We start from the raw sequence: 26061 nt of genomic DNA on the forward strand, positions 1-26061 counted from the left end.
GCGAAACTATGAAAGTAAATCTGTGTCATCAGGTTTTAAAAGAAAAAGCTGATTACATTTCTAGCACTGAAAATGTACGCATTGAAATTATGTATCTGAATGTTTTTCAACGTTAAAATACTGCAAAAAATTAAACCGCAAAACATTCAACCGCAAAAAATTCAACGTTAAAATATTCAACGAAAAAAATTCAACCGCAAATAATTCAGCCGCAAAAAATTAATCCGCAACATCCGGGACACTAAGGAAGAGCAATCGATTCTAGATTAAAAATCAGGAGCGTGCGTCAAGCAAAAGGAGCGAGCACCTAATACAACTTCGGCTTGTCGGCAGCATGGTGACCGGATTGTAGACATGTCCAATAACTTTTTTTTCCAATAGCTTTAACTTTTCTTTATGCCATCAGTGTGGCTACAATCCGGTCACCATGCTGCCGAAAAGCTGAAGTTGTATTAGGTGCTCGCTCCTTTTGCTTGACGCACGCTCCTGATTTTTAATCTAGAATCGATTGCTCTTCCTTGAGGTCCCGGATGTTGTGGTTGAATTTTTTGCGGTTAAATTATTTGTGGTTGATTTTTTTGCGGTTGAATTTTTTGCAGTATTTTCACATTGAAAAACATTCAAATACATAATTTCAATGTGTAAATATTCAGTGCTAGAAATTCAATCACCTTTTTCTTTCAAAACCCGATTTAATTCCATACGAAACTCTGCTGTTGCAGTCAGTCATTTTTGGTGTGGCCTCGGAATTCCATCTGACAAAACACCATCACGTCTCTGAGAGTGAAACCTCAAGCAAGCTATTCTTGCTAATTTTCTCAGTTATTTATATTAAGTGAAAGAACAGCTGCAGTCTCCTAACCAGAAAAAGCAATCCAGGGCCCCCGCAAATAGCACAGTTTTCATAATATTACAACCTGGGGTCAAATCCAATCATAGTTTGATTTTATAATATTTCTTATGCATCAGCCTCTCATAGTCGTTATTAAACTTGCCTTTGTGGCTTTTGAATCCATTAATCAAATGAACTTTGCACACTAATCTGTCCATATTACTTTTTTTTTTTATATTAAAATGCTGCTTTTGTGCACATGAGACCTTTCAAGTGGCCCTTGCCCGAACGATGCTCATGTGGGTGCAGTCTATGAAAAAAAAAAAAAAAAAAAAAAAAAAAACTCTGGTCTTGCTGCCCCACCATGCCGGTCACGCACACGCCAGCTCGTGAGAGCACGCCCACGCGGAACCGATGGCAGGACAGGTCATGAGGAAGCTGAGCGGATGAAATCATGGAGCCTGCGCCGAGGTCGGACACGGTGCGCTCGCGACTTCAAGGTGATGGAGAGGTGGCTCCCCGGTAAGTCGCGTCGCGTGCACGCACACCTGGAATCTGTGGCACACATTTGAAACAACATTTTTAAAAAACCGACAACAAATCTAACTGTTTTTAATTCGCGTGGCAGATTAATTATTATGTAAGGTACTAGCCGGGAAGTCATGTTAGCCGTGTGCATAGGAGCAAGAAACTAATCCTTCAATGCCGTGGTCGTAGTGGAGTTATTCGGCCATCTGTGTCCGGGCCGCGTGCTCGCTCCTTAGAATGTAGTCTTAGTCTATTAGTTTTGTCCCCCTCGGGTTGTCCGGTCGCTTTATTTGAGCTCAAGTGGAATGATATAAATGAAGGAGTTACGCTATTGCAGCGTGGGGGGCGGGGGGCGGGGGGCGGGGGGGGGGGACTCGAGTTCGCTCTCCGCGGCAACAGCTGGCGGCCAACTCACGAGTGAGCGCGGAAGGGCTCGAGGCGAAGCGAAACGTTTACTACTCCCTTTCGCCCACTTCATTGTGTGCATTGGGCTCGGTCGGTGTGGTTTGACGAGGAGTTCCACAGCTGCGTAAACATCGCGCGTTCACTTCGAAAACCGACAGACCAACAGACCTCCATCTTAATACAAATGAGATATCAAATAAACGAAGCAAAGCTTCAGTATGTTAAATCAAACATGGTATGCCGGTTCATCGGTGTGATTATATTTAAATTCTATCCGTTTTACTTAATTATTTGCATAACTTAGTGTAGTGAAATTACACACAGGCATGGCGGTCCATTGCAGGACATGAAGCTACATTCATTGTCTCAAACAGTGGTGGAGAAGGGATTGACAGCTATGTTATGACTGACAAGCAGATTTAACCAATCTCTCAGTTGCATCCTGCATCAAAGCACCCAATCCTTCTGGATTAGAGGAGGGATTATGATTTGGATTTGCCTTTACTTTGCAGACCGTCCTCAATATCTCCACATTGGACTGCATTTAGCTTACTCTGATTTCCTGGTGATATGTTTTTACCTACTTGTAATAATCGATGGCTTTTTGATGATAACTGTATGTGCTCATAGCATCACATTACAAGTGTCATAACTGGTTCCCTCAGACCTGATTAGACAGACCATGTGCTTCATGGTGGTTGGTTCGGTGCTGTCCTTGGTGCTGAAATGGATAAACGGGACCCTCTCTGTGCTTTGTTGAATGTGTCTGTGTAAGGTGTTTTGTACATAATGGGTGAGAAACCAGTACGATGTCACTACACCACCAACCTATAGTTTATTAAACCGACACTGCTCCACTGTCCTCCCATCACTCCCATCAAAGAGGTATACATAGTATTCTGTAGTACAAGTTAATTGTTCACCAGATTGGTGGTGCCCGACACTGCTGTATAGTTGATTATTTCCTGTAACTCTGTAGTTTTGAGGACTGTGCACTACATCAAAAATACAACTGTGATGTACTACATATCTGTCGGTTCTGCGTATGATCCAGGGAAACAAATAGTAACTAGTAAATAATGTCTCATGGAACCATGCAGAGATGTGTAGCCAACACAAAATTGGCAATGATCCTTACATCTAACTGATATTGTTGATTTAAATCTATTAATACCTAATTCTGAGACAATTCCTGTCATTAAGGTTTATTTCACTTTTTGTTGAGCAAAAGGAGTTTGGACAAAGTTTTGGTATTGGATTCAACCTTGTATTGGCAATAGCCTAATACAATGATACCAGCCCTTGTAGTAATGCTGCTTGTGATATCATTATGTAATTGGTAAAAGCTTTCACGTAATATTTGTCATTCTTTTATGTATTTAGAATCCATGATGTACTGCACTGTAGCTGAAACCACCAGACCTCTGGCCTTTTCATCAAGACGCCCTCTACCCAACAGTCACTGCCATCTACTTCTAATAGGACTAAATGAGACAGCCTCAAGTCCTATAGATCAACAATGTACAGGTGAAAACTCAAAAGCCGAGATGTGGCCTTTATTCTAAACCTTGTTATCCCTTCTGGTTCCATAAATGAATATAATAAAATACTCCCAACTTCAACGGTCTCATCTCAAAGGTCCACTTTTGCCATATGAAAAATGCCTTTAAACATCAGAGCAAAGCCCGCGCAAAACAAGCTGCCGGCTGGCGCAAAGAGTAGCGGCCATAGCGATGGCGGCGGCACAGCCCATTCACGCTTTTCCAGATCCCCCAAGCAGGCGAAAGGCAAACAGGCTGTAAATTCATCACCAGGCTCCCGCTCGGGGCTAGAACCGGGCTCTGTGTCGGGGAGTGCTTCTGCACCAGCGTCTAAATCGCCAGGGGGTCAAGGGTCGGTGTCAAGGCCAGGTTCAAAGGTCAAACCCAGCACAGCAGCAGACAAGGGAGCAGGTCGGGGTTCAGCGACGGCTCCGAGGGGTAAAACCCTGTCCATGGAGAACATCCAGTCTTTGAGTGCTGCCTATGCAACTTCCGGCACCATGTACCCGTGTGAGCGAGACTCCTTGGAACCCTCGGGCGGGTATCCCAAAGGCACCATGACGTTGGGCAGGAGCACCAGCCGCTCCTCCAACAGTAACCGATCAACAGCTATGGGCAGCAACCCAAACATCCCCTCGTCTGGCCTACACCCCCCTTCGGACGCCCACGGAGACCAGACTTCGCACCCTCCAAGCACAACGAGTCTGCGGCGCCAGTCTGGGAGACATCCTCAGGCCCCCGACTGGGCTGGACGGGGAGAAGTTCCCTCGTTTGATCTCCAGTCTCAGCTGAGGGAGCTGCAGAGGGAGAACGATAACCTGAGGAGAGAGCTGGATGTGGGGAGGGATGGAAGGACGGGTCCCAGCATGAACCATGTCAACTTCTGGAGCCCAGACGTGAAAAGAGACAAGGGGGTTAGGCGGGAGGAGGCGGGGAGGACCTCGGTTTTGAGGGACCAGTACAGGACTAACCAAGACGATATGCAGGTGAGAAAAATGACAGGTTTTTTTTTTTAAATGAAGAGAGAATGTAGTTGTGAGCAAAACACAAGCAATTTCCTAAACTTTTTAGTGCATCTAAATGCTTGATTTCCGTATTCAACAGTAAGTCCCTTAGAAAAGATTATATTTAGCATATTTATCTCCTTTTGAAACAAAAATCGTTGTCTGCTCACACATCGCATTCAGACATTTTTGTAGGCGCGGCCATCTCCTCTGTACATCCTACCCCTCACGACATACCTTCTGTTCCCATCTTCAAGGTTGCTTAGCGAGGCTTTTATACAATTCATTTGTCGAGGTGCTTGCCAGGCTCAGTGCTGTCTGTGTTTCCAAGGGAACGTGCCCTAGTGGCAGGCTATTCAGCGGGCTTAGTTGAATTTTAAAAAAACACTCACAGCTTCTCCTGAAGGAATGGTGACCAGTCTGTCTTGTGCAACCTCTCCCTGGAGTCAGTCCCACTCAGTCTGAGGCATTATCCATCTGTCTGTCTCGCTGCATTGCTTCTTTTTTTCTGTCCCATCAACCTTCTATGTCTCCATTTGTTTTCCTGGAATGTTACTTCCCTTTACGTCCGTGTTTGTCAGGTGTAAAAATAAGAACTCTTTCTCGACTTGTTTCTCTTGATACATATTTCATCCTCTTTCACGCATGTTTAGTTTCTGTTGAATCTACTTACACTACATGTTACATTTCAGCATAATATATCTTTCATCAGACTCCTCTCTCTTGTAACCAAGGCGCCACCACTGGATTCATATTTATAGACTTTTCCATCTCACATTGTCGTACAGTGTGAGGACACTGTGACACCAACACACTTTCAGTGATGATAACATGAAGCGAGAACATTTGAAAATGAATACCGAGCTACAGAACTGTTTTTTTCAGCCATTTCTATGTAGTTGTATCAAGTTCCGATTGATATATGTTTCTCAAAACTCTTCCTTAACAAGCAGAAACGTATATTAAAATAGCATGATCTGCCTTTACTACCAATTCTCTCATGTAAGGTTACACACAGGCACAAACATAACTACACACAGTACCTTTACCTGAGCCTTACAGGCATTAAATATGTTCTAGTGTGGAACTTCTGTAGCATTAAACAAACACACAGAATCTGTAAATGTTTGAAGCCCATCAACTTTACGGATCCTCTGACACAGTAATGAAAGCACATGTGTACAGAGTATATTGTGGGGTTACTAGGAGCAGAATTTATTCAGTGTATTAATAGCATCAAAACTGGCATCAAAGAACTTTAAACGTTTAGCTGTGTTTACCGTTTAGCTCTTCCTCAAACCCAGTAGGTCAGTTTGCTTTTCCATAGCTTTCATATCCATAATGTCCTCCTCACAGACACACATATCTAGGGATAGTTCAGCTGTGGTGATAATGGTCAGGACTTTGATAGAAACAATGATCACTCATTAAATTGTCACCAACCCTTCTGGTCTACAAACGTTCTCTCGGAATGTTTCAATCCAATCGAATACTCTCAGAAATAAGCCCAGTTTCTCTTAGTTACTTAGTCACTTTGAAAGGGCAAAAGCTGTACCTCATGCAGAATCGGTATCTGCTGTCACCGTGCTCTCCCTTATCACCTCTATCTGCCATTTTCTCTTTCAGATTTTTTCTCCTTTTCCATTTGCCGCTGTGTTTTGCCCCTTGAGAGTCACGGGGAAGATGCCCGTTTGACAAGTTAACTTTGTAATTAGCATAAGGAAAGTCACCTTTTCTCTCAGCTATCACGGCCGGAGTCATCCCTAACCATCTGTTTGTTTTCTGTGTGTGTCTGTGTGTTTCTGTGCTTCTACATATGTATTTGTGTCTGCAGTCTTGGCCGTGTGTGTTTGTGTGGAGGATTGTCCACCCACTCTTGAGTTGAGATTCAGTGCTAGCTTGTTGCATCGATTACCCATGTTCACCCTCGCCTTCCTCCTACGTCTCAGCTCTGTGTCCTTGGCGCATCCCACCTTCTGGACTTGAGCAAATGAGTAAGATGATTTGAGGAAAAAATTGTATCTTCACACTGATGAAAAGATTCATGTTTTAACTTACATTTACTGTTGTGTATCTGGATCATGTTGCATGACACAGAATTATTTATTTATTAAGACTAAAATTTTTATTATTCTTTTTCAGCCGCTTGACCAGTGATTTGTAAATGTCATAATTGTAGACTTCATTATTAATCATTAATAATCATTATTTGTCACTTATTTGTCACTTTTCTATTAATCAGTTTGGCTTTATTGGGATCCCTTTAAGCCAGTAACTGTATTTTTTATGTTTGTCAACGTGGAAAACATCCCACTTCATCGTGTCTTCTCACACTTTGATATCCACCTCCTCCAAACAAACTGGTCATTTCACCTACAATTACTGTCTGTGTTCTCCCTGTGCTTTGAAAAGAAATACCCCCTCTTAGTGGCCAAAGCATGCAGCAAACACCAACCTCTTCGAAGCATTATACTAAATGGTTTTTATATTTAGGGTTATGTTTTGCCTTAATGCATGTGCATGTTTTTTCACATCTCCCTTCTGCAGCCTGGGGAAATAAGAAGAAACAAGGTCTGTTTTTTTGTACCCCGCTCTCTTCTTCTTTACATGAATGTGTCTTCCTGTGTTTATGAATTCTTAAACATTGTTGTTTTGAATCCCTCTCTCTCTTTGTAGCAGCTACCGCTGACAGTTCAGGAGCTTCAGGAAGAGCTGAAGGCTCACAGGGACATGAACAGTCGCTTGCAGCAACAGCGACAGCAGGGGAATTCGGGCTCCTATCGAGAACTCCATACAGACCAGGACCACAGAGGGGGGCTCAGCCCCGGCCCCAGCCCCAGACAAAGCCCCAGTAACCTACACAGTCCCGGGCCGAAGAATAGCGCAAGAGCCAGTCCGTCCAACACCTACAATCCCAGGCAACAGGAAGCTGATGTCATCATTCATAGCCCCGGTTACGGCTGTAACGCTGCAGTGGCAACTCAGAGAATCAGCCCTGCCAACACCCTTCAGCCTGGGCCGAGGAACAACTCCGATCAGCCCTTCTACAGTCCTAGCCAAGGTCCCGTGGTAGCGGCCGGCTCTAGTTCATTCCGGGCCGGCAGCCCTTGCCAGGTGCCCGGCTGTGACGGCTTCTCCTCACCACCTCCTAATGATCCATCAGAGGAGAATTTCTACCGGCTGCAGTCGGAGCGCGAGCGGCAGATCAAGGAGCTGTTCCTGCTGAGGAAGACCGTGGAAGAGATGGAGATGAGAATGGACTCTCAGAAACAGACCCTGGGCGCCCGGGATGAGAGCATCCAGAGGCTACTGGAGATGCTCCAGGGCCAAGGGCACGGTCAAGGTCAGGGACAGGGACAGGGGCACTGGGGTCGGGGACAGCGATCAGGCATCATAACGATGGCGGCGCAGGAGGCCGAAGCACAGCTTGAGAACATGCACGTGAGAGAGGTGAGTTTTTCTTCCTCATGTCTTGTTCAGGGTTGCAGACGGTGGATGGTTATGCATCTGAACCATTCATTTGCATTAATAAACGGATGTGAATGTGTGTGTATATATTTGTATGTGAGTGTTATGTAGAGTGCTTAGTAGAAAGCTGCTCAGCAGGTCTTATCAATGGGATTGATTGACATACGGAGAGCTCTAAGCCTGTTCAGCCATGCAGTTTTACAATACACCTCTGTTTGTTTGTTTGTGTGTGTGTGTGTTCCTGGATATGCACATGCTCACATGGCACTCATGGTCTTAGGGGTCTGTGCGTTAAGAACAGCCTTTGGCAGTTAGTCGACAGCATGTGGCATGCATTACGCTTGTTGTGCTTTGGAAATTAAAAGATAATTAAATAAGGTCAAAAAATGGCTGTAACCCATATGGTTATACTCATACCAAACAGTTTGTTATTTTCCTTTGTCCTTGGAGACTGAATTGTATTCTTCATTAGAATTTGAATATGAAAACGCTCAATTGAGCTTTATTGTGGAACAGGAGTGTCTCTATCCTCTGGCAGGAGAGCTCGCGCTGACTCTGTGCTCCTTGTTCCTGCCTTGTTTATTTTTAACTCCTAAATCTTCTTAGCCTTTAATTTCTCCCCCTCTGTCTGTGTGTGTGTGTTGCATGTCTGTGCATGGCTCCGCTATTGTTCGTTAGGATGTTCTTGTTTTACTCGTCTATATTGTTTGTCTGCTATGCCCGGTTACACCTGATAGTGCTTGTGTGTGCGTTGTGTGTGTGTGGTTGTGAGCATGCGTCCACATCTGGGTCCAGTCGGCTTAGCGTTTTTTAGCCTAGCTGCCGGTGGCTGATGGGATATCCACCTGAGCCGGTCACACTTATGATTTTGTCAGACGTGGAGCATGGGGGTTTCCGTCCATGCTAATGCCACCACTGCTGTGCATGTGTGTGCTCGTGCCTGTGCGTAAGGGACCATGCTGTGTGTCTAAAAGGTGAGTACCTGTTCACACACTCTGCGTGCTGTGCTATTTTTACCTACTTGACAGCTTAACACATACCGTGGGTGCAATGGAGGAGGAGGAGGAGGAGCAGGGGGGGGAGAAAGGAGTGTTTTTCTAAGCTAAAAAAACAAGCTGTATTTTTCTGAATATTAATGTATGATTAATGAGTGAAAACACTCTAAAAGCCCTGATTGAAAAGAGAAGCGATTGTTGTTCTTTCGTGCTTTCCCCCCGTCTCCTTCTGACCTCCTCTCCCCTGAGGTTGAGATGCTGTGATGTCTGTTTATGTACATATGCATATATACATATATAGCCATGTATATATACATATATAATACATATATGTGTGTGTGTGTGTGTGAGACAGTATTTAAGGTTCCTAACAATACAATGTCAGTCCCCAAATCGATGCATTGAATCAAAATAGTTCCTTATAACTGAGATAATACACATTGGGTTGCAGTGGAAAGATACTGTCAGACACTGGGGGGGGAGGGACCAAAAGTTGGCGCGTTACAAATGTAGTTTACTAACATTGTGGTGAAGTACAGCCAAATTGTCAGAAAGTTTGGATGCGGTTGTGGTTGTGTTGAATCCAAGGTTGGTCTGAATTAATATTAATTTGAAGGGGTTCCTATACACTCAATTCACTGTGCCTGATTCCTGTGAAGGCCTCTTGCCTTTGTTTAAACATAATTAAGCCCTACACTTGCACTTGTCATGGTTCGTGAAGGAGAGCCTATGATGGTATGTGTAGCTATTGCCTCCATTAGGGTGCACTACTCTTGGCTCTTTTGATTAACTCCAAAGGAAACCAGCCCAACTGCCTTTCATTACTGTGCCCATTACTCTCCTTCAAATGACCCAGCTTGTTTAGCTTGAGCTGGGATAATAAATGCCTCCATATTCAGTTCACCTCTGCTTTTATTTATCCTTGGCTGAGGGTTGACACAGAGTTCTTGGTATTCTGTACTGCTTGGAAGAAAACTGATCACCTGATCACAAGAATGTGTTTAAAGTATTATGTTTCCGTGAGATCCTGTAGGTTTGTATGATGCAAACTGTGCTCTCTCGCCTGTGTAAAACACATTATATTTACCGAAACATTTTTGCAGTACTAGTAATGTCCACAAAGGGGCAGTGTTCTACTAGAATTTAACTTGTGTGATGTGTAAACTCTGAGCCTAGCCTGTGTGTGATGGCACACACACACACACACACACACACACACACACACACACACACACACACACACACACACACACACACACACACACACACACACACACACACACACACACACACACACACATACACACACACAAGGCATAAATCTGGGCCTAATCGGCTTTCCCCAGCCGCCAGGTCCCCGTGGACCCAATAATAACAGCCTCACCACTGGTCTGTTCCTGCACAACTCTGACCTGCTGCCAAGGGTATGCACACTCACGTGCACGCTCAAACTGTGAGTTTTTTACTCGGAGATGGCATATTGAATTTTCATACATACCGTACAGCGGATTTCACATGGTCACTGTACACGGTAGAGGACCTGACTCTGTCCAGAGCGGCAGCAGGACCACTGAGTATGTGGCATTGCTCTCGTGTTGAGAACATAAGGCTATTGCATTTATGGCTCCCCTGTTTTATCTCTAGTATGACTGACTCCAGAGGCCCTGTCGCTCTTTTTGGCGAGTGCCCCTTGTCTGCCCTGCATCCTCTCTCAAACATTAACAAAACTACAGACACATAACTTTTTAGTGCCAGGTTTGTTTTCATCTCTTTTTCATGCTTTTTCCTGTTAGCTCACTTTCTCATGCCCCCCGGCTTATCGGCTCACTTATTTTTCATTTGTCTTCCTGCCCTAGGTTGATATGCTATCTGTTGTAGTTCATCCTGAAAAACATTCTCCCTTTTTAACGCTCCGTTGTTTGACTTACTTCAGCCTCGCTTAATGAAGCCGCTCACCCCTAAAATGATAACAACTGCACTGTAAATAAATAAGCAAAAACACACGCCCTCCACAACACATCTTCTCCATGCTCTGTTGGTCTTCCAGGATGTTTGAGCGGAAAGGTTCAAACTTTCTCCTCACGCCCTTCCCCATTTCTCAGTAAAACCTTTTTTCTCCTATTTTCTCTTTTCAAACGGTCTTTTCTAGACATTGAGCGTATATAGGCGGCCACATTTTCCCATTTGTGTCAAGCAAATGTGTTTCCTTTTTCTCTCACTGATGGAAAAGGGATGGGAATGTGATTGATGAATGTGTGTGATTGTATGCATGCGTGTGTGTGTGTCTATGTAGGATCTGTTCATGTTCTAGTTTGTGCATGGCACATATGACACCATTGCCTTTGGGCTAGAATTGAACCTTTTGACCGTATCCTTCATTCAGGATGCGGGCACTTATTGCTAAAGTGTTATGTTCGATCCTATTCATTCCATATGCCTGGTCCTCTGACACATGTGGAGCAGCGAAGACATTCTTTGATGACATGCTCTCTTGCATGACTTCATTTTCCCTTTTGTACTGCAACTATACTCTAAACCTTGGTGATAAGGAGTTAATACACACTCTCTCCATGGGACAGATAAATACATGCACATGACTGGATGCACACTTACTGTGACGCATTAATACACATATGGGGAGTAGGAAATTAGGATTGTGGCAGCAGTGGGCATACCAGTATGTGGGAGGCATACTCTGACAGCAGTAATCCCTCCTTATCCACAACTGACATGGACAGGAGGATAAGGGCCTTGTCTACTCTCATTTCAACTTACTGGGAGGAATAGGAGCAACCAGTTGCCTCTGCCTGTTTGTATACTTGCACTTTAAACAATATACAGCTGCTCTCCCTTTTCTCCACTACTGTGAAGACATATTTGTATCTTGTGAAGCCTATAGAAGAAGCCTGCTGTCACTTGTAACTGACCTCTTTCTATAATGGTTTATTTTGCTTTAAAGCAACACAGTATACACTATCCTGTGCACAAATTATTTCGCTATGAATTCTAAAGCTTTCAAGAGCCCACGAGTCACAAACCAGTTGTTCAATAAAGATAAATCTATGCAGGGGTTGAAAGAGCAGCGTTCGCGCAAAGCCATCTCCCCCTCAAACACACAACCGAGGTGCGCCAAACCCCCCCCCCCCCCCGACTGGTGCCCAGTCTGCCCAGTACTCTGGGTGTGAATATGTGTGGCTCTGTGGGTGTGAACAGGAGGTTCTTGCAAAAGACAACATTGATCCCCAGTTCAAAAAGTACAGTCATTCCGATAACGTAGGAGTTAAATAAGATGAAAATACGACAACCGGTGAGTTCATTTTTGGTATCTTTGCTCTGACCTCACACATAGCTGCTCGGATAGGTGGCAGCTGCTCCTGTAGCAGACATCGACGAGCATCAGGGCGTGCAGTTGTTGCAGTTGTTGGTGGTGGTGAGGCTAACTAAAGCCAAGTATCAGCTATGGCGGTTGTTTTGCGATGGATAGATCTTGCATTGACGCGTTTCACATGTGAATGAAGCAGTGTCGAAACCAGCTGGGCTGCTTCACTCTATTTCTTCTCTTTCTTCTAGAGTGGTGTTGTTTTAGCTCTGTGTTCATTTTTGGAGGCACTTTAAATGGCAATATTTTTCTTAATTATTTTCCATTTGTTGCTGGATAGTTGAATCTCGAATGGACTCCTAATGCCCGACCTGCTTTGTTCCCTCTTGCTTTTGATAGTGTGTGCGCGTGCTCGCACGCTGGCACGGTTGTAGGTCAGAGCGGCCATTAAATATTGATGGAAGAAGTAGCGCATGTGCTGGTAGAAAGTGTTGCTAAGCAAGAGCTTTAGCCTGCCAGAGACATCTGCGAGAGAGAGAGAGAGAGAGAGAGAGAGAGAGAGAGAGAGAGAGAGAGAGTTAACAAGTGAGAGATAATAAATAGAGAGATGAACACTGAAAGACTGAAAGAGACTGATTCTCATGACATATAGCTGAGTGCGTCTCCTTTCTGCTGACAAAGAGGGACAGAAATACGCAAAGGAAAAGAGCACAGAACATACCAGAACCTGCTGTTGAAGATGGAAAGAAATCCTTAGGAGAGTATCAAACAGATCGTTGGATGTTTCCTTTTTTTTTGCAAAACTAGAATTTTTAAGGATGTACAATAGATAACGTAGCGTTCTTAATAGGGACAGAGACGGGAACTGGTCGGACCGTTCATATTTTTTTCAGCGGCTCTGAAGCTGTAGGTGTTCAAAGGTGCAAAAGATGATGAGTCGCCAGGCTTATTTTTACCGGGTCCCTCCCCAGGAGCTCCATCGCAGGGACCAGCTCCAGGCCGACCCGGCCAAGACCAGGGCACTACAGACTGTCATTGATATGAAGGTAGGACTTACAGTGGATCTGGACTCAACAAGAGCAATTCAAACGTTAGGTCCCAATGTGCTACACGCGTTTAAACTGCGTTTGGTGTTGTCATTTCAACACAAAGCGGGAAGTTGTGATGTAGTTTGCAGCCTGTTGTCTTGTTTAGTGTGTTAGCAGCTTCTTTCCAACAAACCTTTACTAATTGATGTGTACTGCTGGATGTGAGCAGCTGTAGAGCTTTGGACTTGCAGACACAAACATACATGCAGAAACAATCTACCAAACATTGTCTTATTGTGGCGGCTGTGTCTATGTAAAGGCCATTATTGGCCCATGCACAGTTGAGTACTTATTCAATTTGTTTCAAATGTCACATATGGAAGCTTTCACTCTCATTTCAACCCTTTGAAGTCATTAAAGCTGTAAAAAAAATGCAGTTGACTCCACATGTGTCTCTATGCACAACCCCCCGCACACCCACACAGCATCGATTTAGCAAAACACTTGTTCTAAAAGTGGTTCCTTTACTTCAAAACCACAGTTATTTTTCACACGTACTTTGTGATTTGTCTGCCTATTAACAGACCGCACATGTGCTAGGATCCTCACGCTGCTGCAAGTGCATGAGAGGAGCAGAGTGTATTGATTACAAAGGCAAAGCACACCCTGCCAGAAGGATTAGTCATATAAAGGAGGAGAGAAAGAAAGACCGCAACAGTCCTCCTTTGGTGAATTCGAGAATGACATGTTATCCCATATTGTGGATTTTTGAAACAGTCCTCTTTTTTTGTGTAGTGTGTGTGTGTGTGTGTGTGTGTGTGTGCTTATTTATCATTAAGTGGTGAATGTTTCCATTTTGTGATTACAGAAAACCAACCCCCCTTTCTGTTTTGATCCTGACGTTATTTGGCAGGTACAGTAATAAGTGCTCACCTCTTAATCCTTCCTGTTGTGGTACACAGTGTGTTCTTCCTTGGTTGGAATGCAGCACCTTCATGTTTCAGAGGTTTCAAGGCACACACTTTTGTATTCCTTTAGTACTGAATGCTGTTTTTGATATTACCCTCTGTATTTTATTTGGATTAGCCTTGTTTCTCTTCCTCCGGGATATCTTTTCGCTCTCTCTTTGTACTCTGGAGCAGGCCCAGAAAGCAATCAGAATTAAACACAGAGCCAAATTCATAAATCAGATATCAACATATCAACATCAATCGATGTAACTGTTTGAATGGCCTAGGTATTTATTGGAAAATATGTACTTATACACACTGTGTGTGTGTGTGTGTGTGTGTGTGTGTGTGTGTGTGTGTATCTATATGCATTCCTGTCGAACCGGTCTACTTCTATTTGTTTAGGACAGTATGCAGTACTCGTGGGCAGGGTTGATGTCAGAGGATGTAATAGATGTCAGATGCTAATATGTTGTCTCTGGTTTGGGCTGATGGCATCATACAATCTGCTTCCGCTTATTCAATTAAAACGTCTCTTATCGTCCAAGGTTTAGCATTTAACGTGTGTCTGAACGCATGCAGCTAAACAACCCTAGGACCTGTCCATGACAGACCCTTTCACTCCCTCATAGATTCACACAAAGGCCCACCTTTACATTTCCCCTGTTTAACCAGACAATCTAGACAGTCAGAAATAGGAGTTTACATTCAATAGTTATAATCTTAATACAGGAAGCTGTTTGTGATATCAATGCTGTGCACAAGAGTTTCTGCCATATTGAAGCCAGAGTTTAAACCCATCCCTGAGCTACCATTTTATATTCACTACACAGATATTTGTGTCGTCATGCCGTCAAACAAGGGGCAGCTCTATGAAAGGCGTCCAGGAGAGACGGCCAGAAATGATTTACTCGGTTTTTAAGCGGTCTCGCGTCCATCTAGTTTTGTTGTTATCCTGCTCTCTTTCTGTATTTGTACTTTTTTTCAAGACATGTTAGAGTTAAGATGATGGAAAGCTCAATGATATCAGAGGAAAGTCAGCCCCTGTTAAACTCAAGAGCCTAATGCTGCTCTCAGACCTTTTCTACCTGGCGTCAATCTCTCCTTCCGCTTCCTGTCTTTTCTGCAGTCCTATGCTTTAACGCTCCCCAAGACGACTGTGGCTTGATTTGAAGAAATATAAACAAAACAATTTTTTTTGTGTACCTATTCCAATGAATGATAATGTGTGAGGCCTGACCTTCCTGTAGAATCGGCAATGCGCTGTGGAGATACGGTCTGCCGTGTCTTTGCTGACTCTCTGCCCGCCTACTGTTGCTGGTGCAGGACACCAAGATATCTTCCCTGGAGAGGAACATCAGAGACTTGGAAGATGAGGTCCAGATGTTAAAGACCAGCGGCCTGCTGCACCCTTATGACAGGCAGGATGAGCTGAAGCAGGTGGAGGTCTACAAGAGCCATTCTAAGTTCATGAAAACAAAGGTAGAATGCCTCGAGACAACTCTTCACTGCATGATCCAAGTGATGCATGTCTGCCTTGAAACATCAGTTATGGCCGCGAGACGATCTGTCATTGGCGAGTTGCCTGTCGCCGTGCATGTGCACGGAGACGCATGCAAGCGTGTGGTGAAATCCTGAGTGCATGCAAGTTTAACATTGACATTTCACTTTTGGCTGCTTCTTCCTGCATGTTACGCCTGCACTTATAAACACATCTTCATATTCAGAGTGACGTTTTGTGTTTCTTCCCATGAAATATTGGTTCGCCTTACGGACCATACCTGTGTGATGACCCAGCATTGTACTCCTCTCCTATCTGTGACGGCTGAGTGTTCTGAGGGAGCTCTTGCCGTATCGGCTTACAGTGCACCGTGTCTGTTTACTACCCTCAGCTGGCAGGAAGACCTTTAATAGGCCCTACTAATATGTCTCTATTTCAGGCTGTATGGTTTATTGATTGGGACCCAGCAGTGTCTCGGACTGACATGCATTCATTTTTGAATAAGCTCATGAATATATCTACAGGAAAAAAAGAAATGTAGTTTCAAGTTTCATGTGAAAATGCATCTCTTTTGTTTATTCATGGTGCTCTTTGTAGGGTCCATTTGTCAGTGCATCGGGGAAGTTCTTGATGCAATCATAAAAGAGATGTTTTCATGAATGGGGCCCTGACAGATGAATGTGAGCTTACAGCGACAGAGGAAAGAGCTCTCTCCTCACCCGTCCTGACCCGCGGTGATATACATCACGGTGATGGCACTGGCTTGCTCTCCCTTGTCTCATCTTTCTGCGTAACAGAGAGTCACCATGCGCAGTCACGCGGCTTCATCCTATATCCTTGAACTGTTTAGGGTCCTGGTCTTACAGCAGCTGTGGCGGCTGGTGTTGAGTTGAGGCCGTGATAAGGGAAACCAGAGAGGACAGCGTCCCTGTCCTCTCTGGTTTCCGCTGTGGGCTTTGATTTACTTGAACATCAGAAAGTGGCTTCTGAGAACATGAACATTTGTCTAAGCATGACCGAGTACGACAGTGAATTTCTTCACAGATGAGCTTTATCAAGTGTATTATTCTGAATCCTCAGCGCTGTGGTCGAGAGGTTCACAGTGCGGCGCAGGCCAGATTCCCAGCGGTCTGTGTGCTGCAGTTTAGTGGCTTGCATGTCTTCTTGTTTTTGTCTCTCTGTAGGAGCAGGCCTTGTCACCATGTCTGTCTTCCAGCAGAACAGCTCAGACTTTCGTCCTCCCCCCCCAGCATCCCTGGATCACAGAACAAGCAGAAGTACCCTCTCATTAGCTGCTTTCTTAAGTTCCTGCCCCTGGTTTTATCTATCTATACCCTGGCCTACTCTCACCAGTCCTGCCACAAAGAGTCACCTTATTGCTCCTGTTTTTTTCCATCTGTCCCCTGTCCCTCTTGAGATCTTTATTTCCCTGAGGATTGATAAGGCCCATCTCTTTTCTGGTCATATTTTTTCCATTTTAAGGGTTAAACCTGCTCACAAAATGAGAGAAATCTCTTTGAATCAACTTCCAAAAATTGTGGCACTAGAGGACAGATGACAATCTTCTTCAAAGCCAGGACAGAAAACCCCTTCTGTTAACTGATTTCATTTATCTTGTGGGTTTCTGTCATGTTCTGTATGGTCTTCTTTAAACAAATCTGTAATAAGGCAGCTATGTGAGTTGAATTCTGTTCCACATAACTGTCTGCCTGCATGTACTTTCACTCATTGGGCTCTTTGACTTGGTACATCCACAGGGACAATGAACTGACAATTTAGTTGCTATTATAATAAATCATTAATCCAAGTAAATGTATCAAGCACAGTTTTTAAATATATTTAACTATTTTAAAGTTTACCTAACCTAAATGTGTCATAGCAATGATACATATGACACACATGACATTGAATAATGAGATAGGGATCAGTTTAGTTCACATTTCACACTTACTTGGAAATGCTATTTCCAAAAGGCCTTTTCATAGGGTACAACGTGTGGGGAAAATTGTCCCATTTGGTGATACTCAACAGCCACACATACACAGACTGTGTGGGCCTGCACGCGTCTTTGCTTGGGGGATTCTTCTTAGCGTTTCGTTATGTCTGTACTTAATGATGACCAAACCATTTAAATAACACATGTGTGATTGTGTTTCTCTTGCTTGTTTGCAGATTGAACAGCTGAAGCAGGAGCTCAACAGGAAGGAGTCAGAGATGCAGGCCCTTCAGACCAAACTAGAAACTCTGACCAATCAGAACTCCGACTGCAAGCAGCACATCGAGGTGCTAAAGGAGTCGCTCAGCGCCAAGGAGCAACGGGCCAATACGCTGCAGACAGAGGTCAGTGCATTCACACAGAAAAGTAGCTGTTGATCCACCTTCTGGCAATCAATGCGCTGGCTGACTCGTCTTCATCACCAACTTCAGCACACGCAGACACTAACAGAGGTTACACAGCTTCTGTAAAGTGTAAACTGCTGGATTTTCTCCTGGTTTCTTTCTTTCTGTTTGTGTGATGGACAATGAGGGGGCTGTATACACTTTCTTCGTGGTTGGCTCCTGTAGTCAACCAGTGAGCTTGCTGCATGAGGGAGGCTCAGTCAGTCAAAAGGCTAGATGAAGAAAGCTGGCAGCCTTTTCTTCTTCATCTTTCATCTTTGGTCTAAACTCAATGGCTCTAATGATTGTATCACTGATAATAGTGATGGAGGCGAATGTACATTGAGAGATGGAGGCGTGTGTGTGTGGAGGGTAGCGTTTAGCATTTTTTTCCATCACTTTCTTGACTTCGAACTGATCATTTAGAACTTCAGATCTCTGTGTTACGAGGTTGAGAACGGCCTGCTAACCATGTCCACTTACAGGAAGCAATTTAGGCTAAAATTAGGCCTAATTGTCCATACATGTGCAAGGAATTTTGGTCCTCGCAACTAGCAGAATACATCAATCTTTAAGAAATTTGGTATGTAGTGGGTGTTTTTGTGTATATGTTTTATTGTGAGTGCTACTTAAATTCCATGTAAAGAAATGTTGGCTGACATTTTTTCTTCTTTTTTTCATGTGTTTACATTTGTAATTTGTTCAGGCATTTGGTCTTGTTAATGTTTAAATCAACTGGCACTTATCTAGACTGTAACTTTAACAAGGCAATTAAATCTTTCCTTCATAAATGATCTTCCTTCTATTTTTCTGAATGAGAAGAGTCTTGAAATGAAACAAGTCTATTTCCTCATGCTGCACTGCATAATAAGTTGAAAGCCTAGTAGACAACCCGTAGTCATTAAATACAACAATTAAGTCTACCAACTGCCTAATACTTATCTTAACCATACATTAGGACTGTGTAACGTTTTAGAACGTGCCTGGTCAACTTTGCTCTCACATATCTTATATTTTCCAGATTTAGCGTCTAATGACACATCCAGAAATGTACTTTTATTTAGCCTTTACAAGTATATTTTATGCATAACACTCAAATATTGCACCGTGAGATTGTGCTTGTTCTTGTTGATGAAGACTGTAATAATTGAATTTAGTAGAGTCGGAGCTGAGCCAAAGCTGAAATGAAAATGATAGTGGGCAAGTATATGTGATAAAATGAATTAGCCTATAATGCTCAGTGAGCATCGTGTCCATCACTGTGTATAGCTTGTATTCCTCTTTATTCTCACAAAACATACACACAACAACACGTTCGCTGTCAAGTCGCAAGTAGTTTTCCCCTGCTATTGGAGTGGCATTTTCCCCCCGCTTTGGAAAGGCCAGTTTCCTGGATTAAATTGGCAAACCAGAGGATAAAAAAAGAGATTGAGTGCGCTTGATCCCAGCCGTGGCCCTGCATTCCTCTACTGTCCCACTGCCATTCGGCTACAAGGCACAGCCATTCTTTTAGGATCTCCCTTCATTCCTTCCGTCTTCTCATATTATAACTTCACCTCCCTTAAACAATTTGTTGAAGCTTTCCTCCATCTCATTTAAACTTCCTTAAGAGCCCCAGATTTCCTTTCCGAGGTATCATACCCCTCCCCATATATGTTAGTGGGTTTTCTTCTGTGTGCCAGGCAGGTCTTATTATGAATGACAGTGATTGGTACAGTATTCCACTCCCACTGAGACAGACTGGTGTCTCCTGTCCCCCAGACCCGAGGAGCAGCTTCATCCCACAGACACTTGTCTCTAAAAGCTATTCACATCAGGATGGGACCAAGAAGGGCCCTTTTCAATGAACAGAGCCGGCACTGTGAGCGAGGGGATGAGAAAATGAAAGTGTATTTATTTGTCAGTCAAAGTTAAGGATGGCTTCTAAATGGACGGGATTGAATACGGCTCCAGATATCTGGAAAATGTGGAAAATAGTGTTAGTGTGTAAGCTTTGTGGGTTGCTTACCCACATCTGTGGAAACCTGAGCCTTTAATACATTATGTGTATGTGTCACTCTTCACCCCGATCACAACAATGCAGGACTGTAATTGTACTCCAGCAGATCAGGTAACTTATAAGAGACCTTCCTTCATATTTAACTAGCCAGCGACAAAGCAACAGGCCTCCGTGGTAAAAGGGGCTTGCAGGTACTATGTTGAGTTTTCTTCAAGAAGTAGAACTTAAACATATTACTGACAGAGGCCAAATCTGTGATAATTGTCTGTTAACTTTAACCTTTTTACAGGGTTTTCTCCATTTCCTTAAAGTTAATACAACACTTTGGTTGCCTAAAATTTGCTTGTACTCAACATCCTTTTCTCACGATTTTTCCAAACCCGAGGCAACACAAGGACTTCTTGTGTATATATAGTCTATGGTTATGACAGGATAATGATTTAAGCCGGGAGTCTGAGCCCTGGGGCCTCTCCTCCAACAAGGCTTGGAAAATGCCTGAAAACATACAAACGCTCTGTCCTACAGCATTTATCGGTTAATGAATATTGATTATAAGCTTTATTTTCTCAAATCCACTATATCTCTTCGACCAAATCACACATTTAGGGATCTTCTTCTAAGACCAATATTTTATTATTTTCCATTCCAATTACTGAGCCTGCTCTGAAACAGTTTGAAGCACACAGGACATCTTTGATTAAACCCATATTGAATAGCCAAAATCTCTGCAATATATCCAAGAATAATATGACTATATATACGAATAATATACTAATATGAAAAAACATAACTTGAGGTTTTCGGGGTTGTGCTGTAGAGGTTAATGGCCCACAATGTGTGTTTTCAAGTCATTGCTCAACAGTAACCGGAGGATGGACTCAGTCACTGCATTCATGACTTATTTGACACAACGTTTTCTATTTTTCCATCGGTAAAATGTGGCATCGTAATAAACAACATGCTCACTGGCGTAATTAATGCATACATTGTTTACTGTGAGGAATTAGTCACCGTGGAGTTTTTTAAGATTTCACTTTTACTTTAAAGCTGCAGTGATCACAGCAACATCACTCTCAATATTGAGAGTGAGAGTGATGTTGGCCTTTGAGCTTCGTCCAAGTGCATCCCCTCTTTGTCCTCCACTTTGTCATAACAAGTTATTTGCACGTCTCGCCTGCACTGGCTTCTTGTAAGACGATGGTTTCGATTCGGCTGTCTGTGTTGAAGTCTGCTCCCAACTTCCTGTAAAATAAGTCAGGCCTGTGTGTCACGGCTCACTGGTTAAAAGGTATTGCGGACATTCTTGTGCAAAGACATACAGGCTGTCTTAGCAAAACATGTTTCATGGCATGGCTGTGTTTGCTGTCTTCTTAAGTGGTAACTCCAAATCCTTGAGAGACGTAATTTTGGTTTTCATGCAAAACATCACATTTGATTTATTTAATATAATTACACTTCCATTTTCTGAAGGTTTGATTCACATGTTCATCCTTTGAGCCTACCATTTGGTTGGTGGCCACTTACCAAAAGAATGTATGCCGAAGTCAAAGTCAGAATCAGGCTCATAAATAACACATTAACATAATGTTTGACATTTTGTTCCTCACTGAATGCCAGCAGAGGAGTTAGTGGCAGCACGCCTTTTTGTAAGTACTTTCTACGACTTGGCAACATGTCTTTTTGCAGAAAGCAGTCTGTGGTATTTCAGTTCAACTCTGTCAGATGTGACCCCACATATCTTGTGTTCTCTCTAATCACCAGTTCGAGCAGTGTGTCCTGCCAGAAGACTTCCACTGAGAATTTTGAGGTGTAATGACCTGAAGAAGATATGCATGACTAAGAAATGACTTTCTAACATCAAATATAACAACAATGATGAATAGGAAAAAAGAAATTCATGGATAGGAGGAAGTTAGAAGTGAGAGAATAGAGTTGCTTGATGGATGTAGAAGGTTGTGGACTTTTGTCAGTGAGTGATGCGATGGTACAGTGTGCCGTGGTCCCCGCTGGATGGCTCTTGTTGATCCTTCCTTGTTCTCTTTCCTGATTAATGGTGCACGTAGGTAGTGAGGCGGAGGAAAGATGTGGTCTCAACCTGGTTGCAATCTGCCCTGTGCTTTCCTCCTGCTGTGTTCTCACTCTTCCTGCGTCATTCACTTTTGCTCCTTCTGTCCGTATTTTCTCTTCCTTCATACTATCTGCCCACATTTGTCATCCCTCCCCTCATTTTCTCACCTACTTCTCCTTCTCCATCCATTCGTGTTCCCCATCTGTTGGTACCACCGCAAGAAGGAGTGTGTGTACAAAACTTGGGTGAGAATTTGATCAACGCATAAAGACTGTGGGTTAGTCGGCTTAAGCAAATGAAAAAACGGTTGTTTTTTTCCGGCAGGCCACTAATTATTAACTTCAAATGTAAACCCTGGGCCTCTTGTGATGGTCCCTTTGCAGACCTGTTATGGTATTGCCCTCACCGGAACTCAGACCCGTGAACATGCTCCTATGTTGCTCGGGTGTTGCGGTTTGGGATGCAGTGTGAGCGGTAAAGCGTTGGGGCCCCCAGTAAAAACATGGCGCCGTCCAAAATAAAGCGCTAGCAAGTTTGTCTTAGCCCATGTGGAAAAGCCATAAAATTGAGTTATAGGGGTCAGAATGGAGATGGGATATTTAATGGTTTACAAAAGGAACGAGGTAAACATGTGCACAACAGAAGGAGCTGACACAGGCGTGTGAAATCTGCTAGGAATGCATATGCAAATTTGTGTTGTCGTGCATACAGCAGGTCAAATTGTGTGTTGAGTAAAAGGGCATCTAAGCTACATTTTATATGATGTAATTTGTGTGATGATTTATTCCACTTTAAGGTCTAAAATTATTTTATTTTTTGCACATTTTCAATTTTTTGCACATAAAAACGTAAATATGGCTTTGCTAAGTCTGCTGTCAGTCAGCGGATGGTTAACCAGTAGGCAGTAAGGTGCTGATAGAGATAGCAATAGACAATGCTCCCCATTCTTTTATTCTGACCTCCTCTCTCCACAGGGTCACCCTGCTTAGCTCAGACCACTTAACCTCTAATTTCAAACACACACACACACACACACACACACACACACACACACACACACACACCTACACACACACACACACACACACACACACACACACACACACACACACACACACACACACACACACACACACACACACACACACTTACAAAATTACAGTCACACAAAGATGCAGTGCCACAGTTTTCACTCCCACTCATGTTTGGTTTTTGTTGATAGAAGTTCACCAAATAGGATGATTTAATCAGAAGAAGCAAACCTAAGAAACTGCTCTTTTCTCTTCCCTTTTGAGGACACCTATGTGTTTCTTTTTTATGTAGCGCATTTTATTTTGAAATGAGTGTCAAGTCCCGCTTTTCAGCTTGAGTTAAGGTTGCTTTTCATTTTTCAATTAAAGACACAAAAGGGTTTTATATTACATGTCATTTAGCTGACGCTTTTTTTATTCAAAGCAACTTACATTGCATTTTAACCCATGCGTTACATTTTGCCTGGGGAGCAATTGGCGGTTAGGTATCTTGCTCAGGGACACTTTGACATGGCACATGGAGGAGCCGGGATTCAAACCGCCAACCCTTGCTCTCCCCCTTCGCACTCCATCGCCACCAATACAAGATCCTGAGGTCTTATTAGACAGACCAGCAAAATAACAACAAAACAGCTCTACCTGTTGATCCAGCAGAAAGTAAGCTGATTTCAGGCACCTATTGTACACTGCAGACCCACAATTGTTATGCACATGTTCACAGTGTTCGGTGACAGAAAATACAATCACTGGAAACAGGATGCGGCACCCGGTGTGCGGCAGTGAAAATTCTCAGGAAAAATAATCAAAGAAGGAGCAAGTGTTAACGAGGGGCGAACGCCTGCAGCGTCTCTTGCTCTCTATGTGCATGTGTGCGTTGTGTCCATCTCCGCTGGAGGAGGTAATGATGATGATGCAGTGAGGGTTTGTGGGATAGCACTTGGAGAAAGTCCCCTTCATTTTCTGTCAAATATCCAACCTCTGGTACAATACCAAAGGCATGAGATGATTGTCTTTTATGCTTTGGTAGAAAACACTCATTCATCCTGTTGACAAAGACCCCTTTGTTATAGTATTTTTACATCTGCGCTTTCCCATGTTCCCTCTGTAGCCTGTGGGCAGACAGCTGTGTTGCCATGGTTTGATCCACAGATGTCGGCGTGTACAATGAGACTTTGCCCCAAACTCCACCCATGCTGTGAGGCATTTACATCCGCTTATTATCCCTGGCCGACCCTGAGGTGATCAGACAGGTGATTACACGATTCTTGATCAGAGCCCTGGCTGTTGCTTCAACCCTGGCTTTGATGACACGCCTTTAAATGACAAGCAAGCAAAAGACCCAGGACAGGGAACGTCCCTCATTTCCGCACAGATCACCCCGGTGGCGTCATGTCTGGCGTTGCCAGCTGAGGTGGAGAGAAGATCTTCTGTGTTTGCATGTGGTTTTAAATACAGTTTGTGTGTGTGTGTGTGTTAGTGTATGTGCATACTGTATGTGTGTAAATCCGGAAACTAAGAATCCCTGCAGGGGATTGCAGATGCTCGGCCGTTGTCCAGAGTCCCTCCGTGAAGTGCTGTGTTCTTCTGTTTGACATTGCAACATCTCTTGTTGGGTTTCCAATTCAACCAATTGTGCCTTCTCAGATGTCCAGACTATTGAGAAACACCAAATCCTGGACACACACTCATTAGTGGGTACATGCCAATTTTCATATGAAAAAAAAATCCCACTTTGGTCCTCATGCTGTCTAACCTCACAACTAACGGGGACCTTTTGACATACCATTGGAAATTTCTATTGCCTCATCTGGAAACTACGGATCATTTAATACTACGTCTTCGCACATCAATGCCAACAGTAGAAGCTGCATTTACACCATCTGTTAAAACTGTACCATATGTATTTCATAAACTAGATTGGATATTTTCTGTGTCACCTTTTGCCAATCTTTGACAAACCAGATATTCAAGCCAAACCAAGAGCAACTGGGTCTTTGAACCCATCAGTCCACATTCACTTTCATCTTTCTTCATCATATGAGGGTGTGTGGGTTTCTCTTTGATGCATAGTGTATATTTCAATCAAAATAGATAGATATTATAGTTATTATGGGACACTTCCAGGTGGTCTATCATCCTCTTTAAATGAGATAGCTCTTTCCTTAGGTTGTACAACTCAGACTTAGCCACATTCATGGCTCATTGGTGTTAGAATGGAACAGCCAACACAGGTGTGTCTGATGCAGCACTGCACCCCCCGAGCAGACCTGAGTTCAGACACCAATAAACTCCACCAGACCCACACTTGGGATTTAACAACCTTTAGAGTGGTGTTGTTTGCTTATGTGACACTCATACTTGAGCGTTGAATGTGTCAGATCCACCGTGTGTGTGTGTGTGTGTGTGTTAATGTGTCATGTGTGAAGGTCAGAGATATTTGACGACCCACGGCGAGAAATACGTGATCTCGTTAGAAATTACATTCTGTTCAAACTCTGACTCTTCTCGCCCCCAAGTGGGTGAGTGAGAGTGCAAACTGTCAGCGGTTGTTTTTCGTTCTGCCGCTTTAACTGTGGTCTGCTCATACAGTTTCTGTGTTGTCTGTTGCGGCTCAGAGCCGGCGCGGGGCCTGATACCTTTGCAGATTCGACTGCCAGAAAAACTTTTATGATGAAATGTGAGGCAGGAAAAGGGGAGGTGAGGATAAACAGAGAAGCTGTTTTCTTTAAGCCTCTGTTTTACTTTGCTAACCAGTGTCCAGAATCCACATTTGGCTGTCATTGCAGGCATGACGGACAGGAAGTCAAGGAGAATGAGCGTGTTTATGCATGTGTGCGCGTTGCTGCATGTGTGATTGCGAGTGCATGCATGTGCACATGCAGAGCACTTTTTAATATAAGCATGTGTACATGCACACGTTAGAGTGGTTATTTGTTTAAACGCATTCCACATATAAGAAAAAATAAAAGTTACGCAACAGCAGAATCTTGATAACATATCAAGGGCATTTTTT

General features: G+C 43.5%; 1 protein-coding gene across 1 annotated transcript in view; it reads left to right on the top strand.

The window, feature by feature from the left end:
- The first annotated feature begins 1181 nt into the window (after window positions 1-1181).
- Window positions 1182-26061, top strand: part of LOC119223413 (ERC protein 2-like) — a 42491-nt gene continuing 17611 nt past the window's right edge. The window contains exons 1-6 of the mRNA XM_062562704.1: window positions 1182-1354; window positions 3149-4292; window positions 6858-6881; window positions 6987-7760; window positions 15397-15552; window positions 17744-17911. Of these exons, the coding sequence (XP_062418688.1) occupies window positions 3426-4292; window positions 6858-6881; window positions 6987-7760; window positions 15397-15552; window positions 17744-17911 (1989 nt within the window). The 5' untranslated portion in view covers window positions 1182-1354; window positions 3149-3425. The remainder of the gene's footprint in view (window positions 1355-3148; window positions 4293-6857; window positions 6882-6986; window positions 7761-15396; window positions 15553-17743; window positions 17912-26061) is intronic.

Source organism: Pungitius pungitius, chromosome 1 (assembly GCF_949316345.1).
Source record: "Pungitius pungitius chromosome 1, fPunPun2.1, whole genome shotgun sequence".
Classification (NCBI taxonomy): domain Eukaryota; kingdom Metazoa; phylum Chordata; class Actinopteri; order Perciformes; family Gasterosteidae; genus Pungitius; species Pungitius pungitius.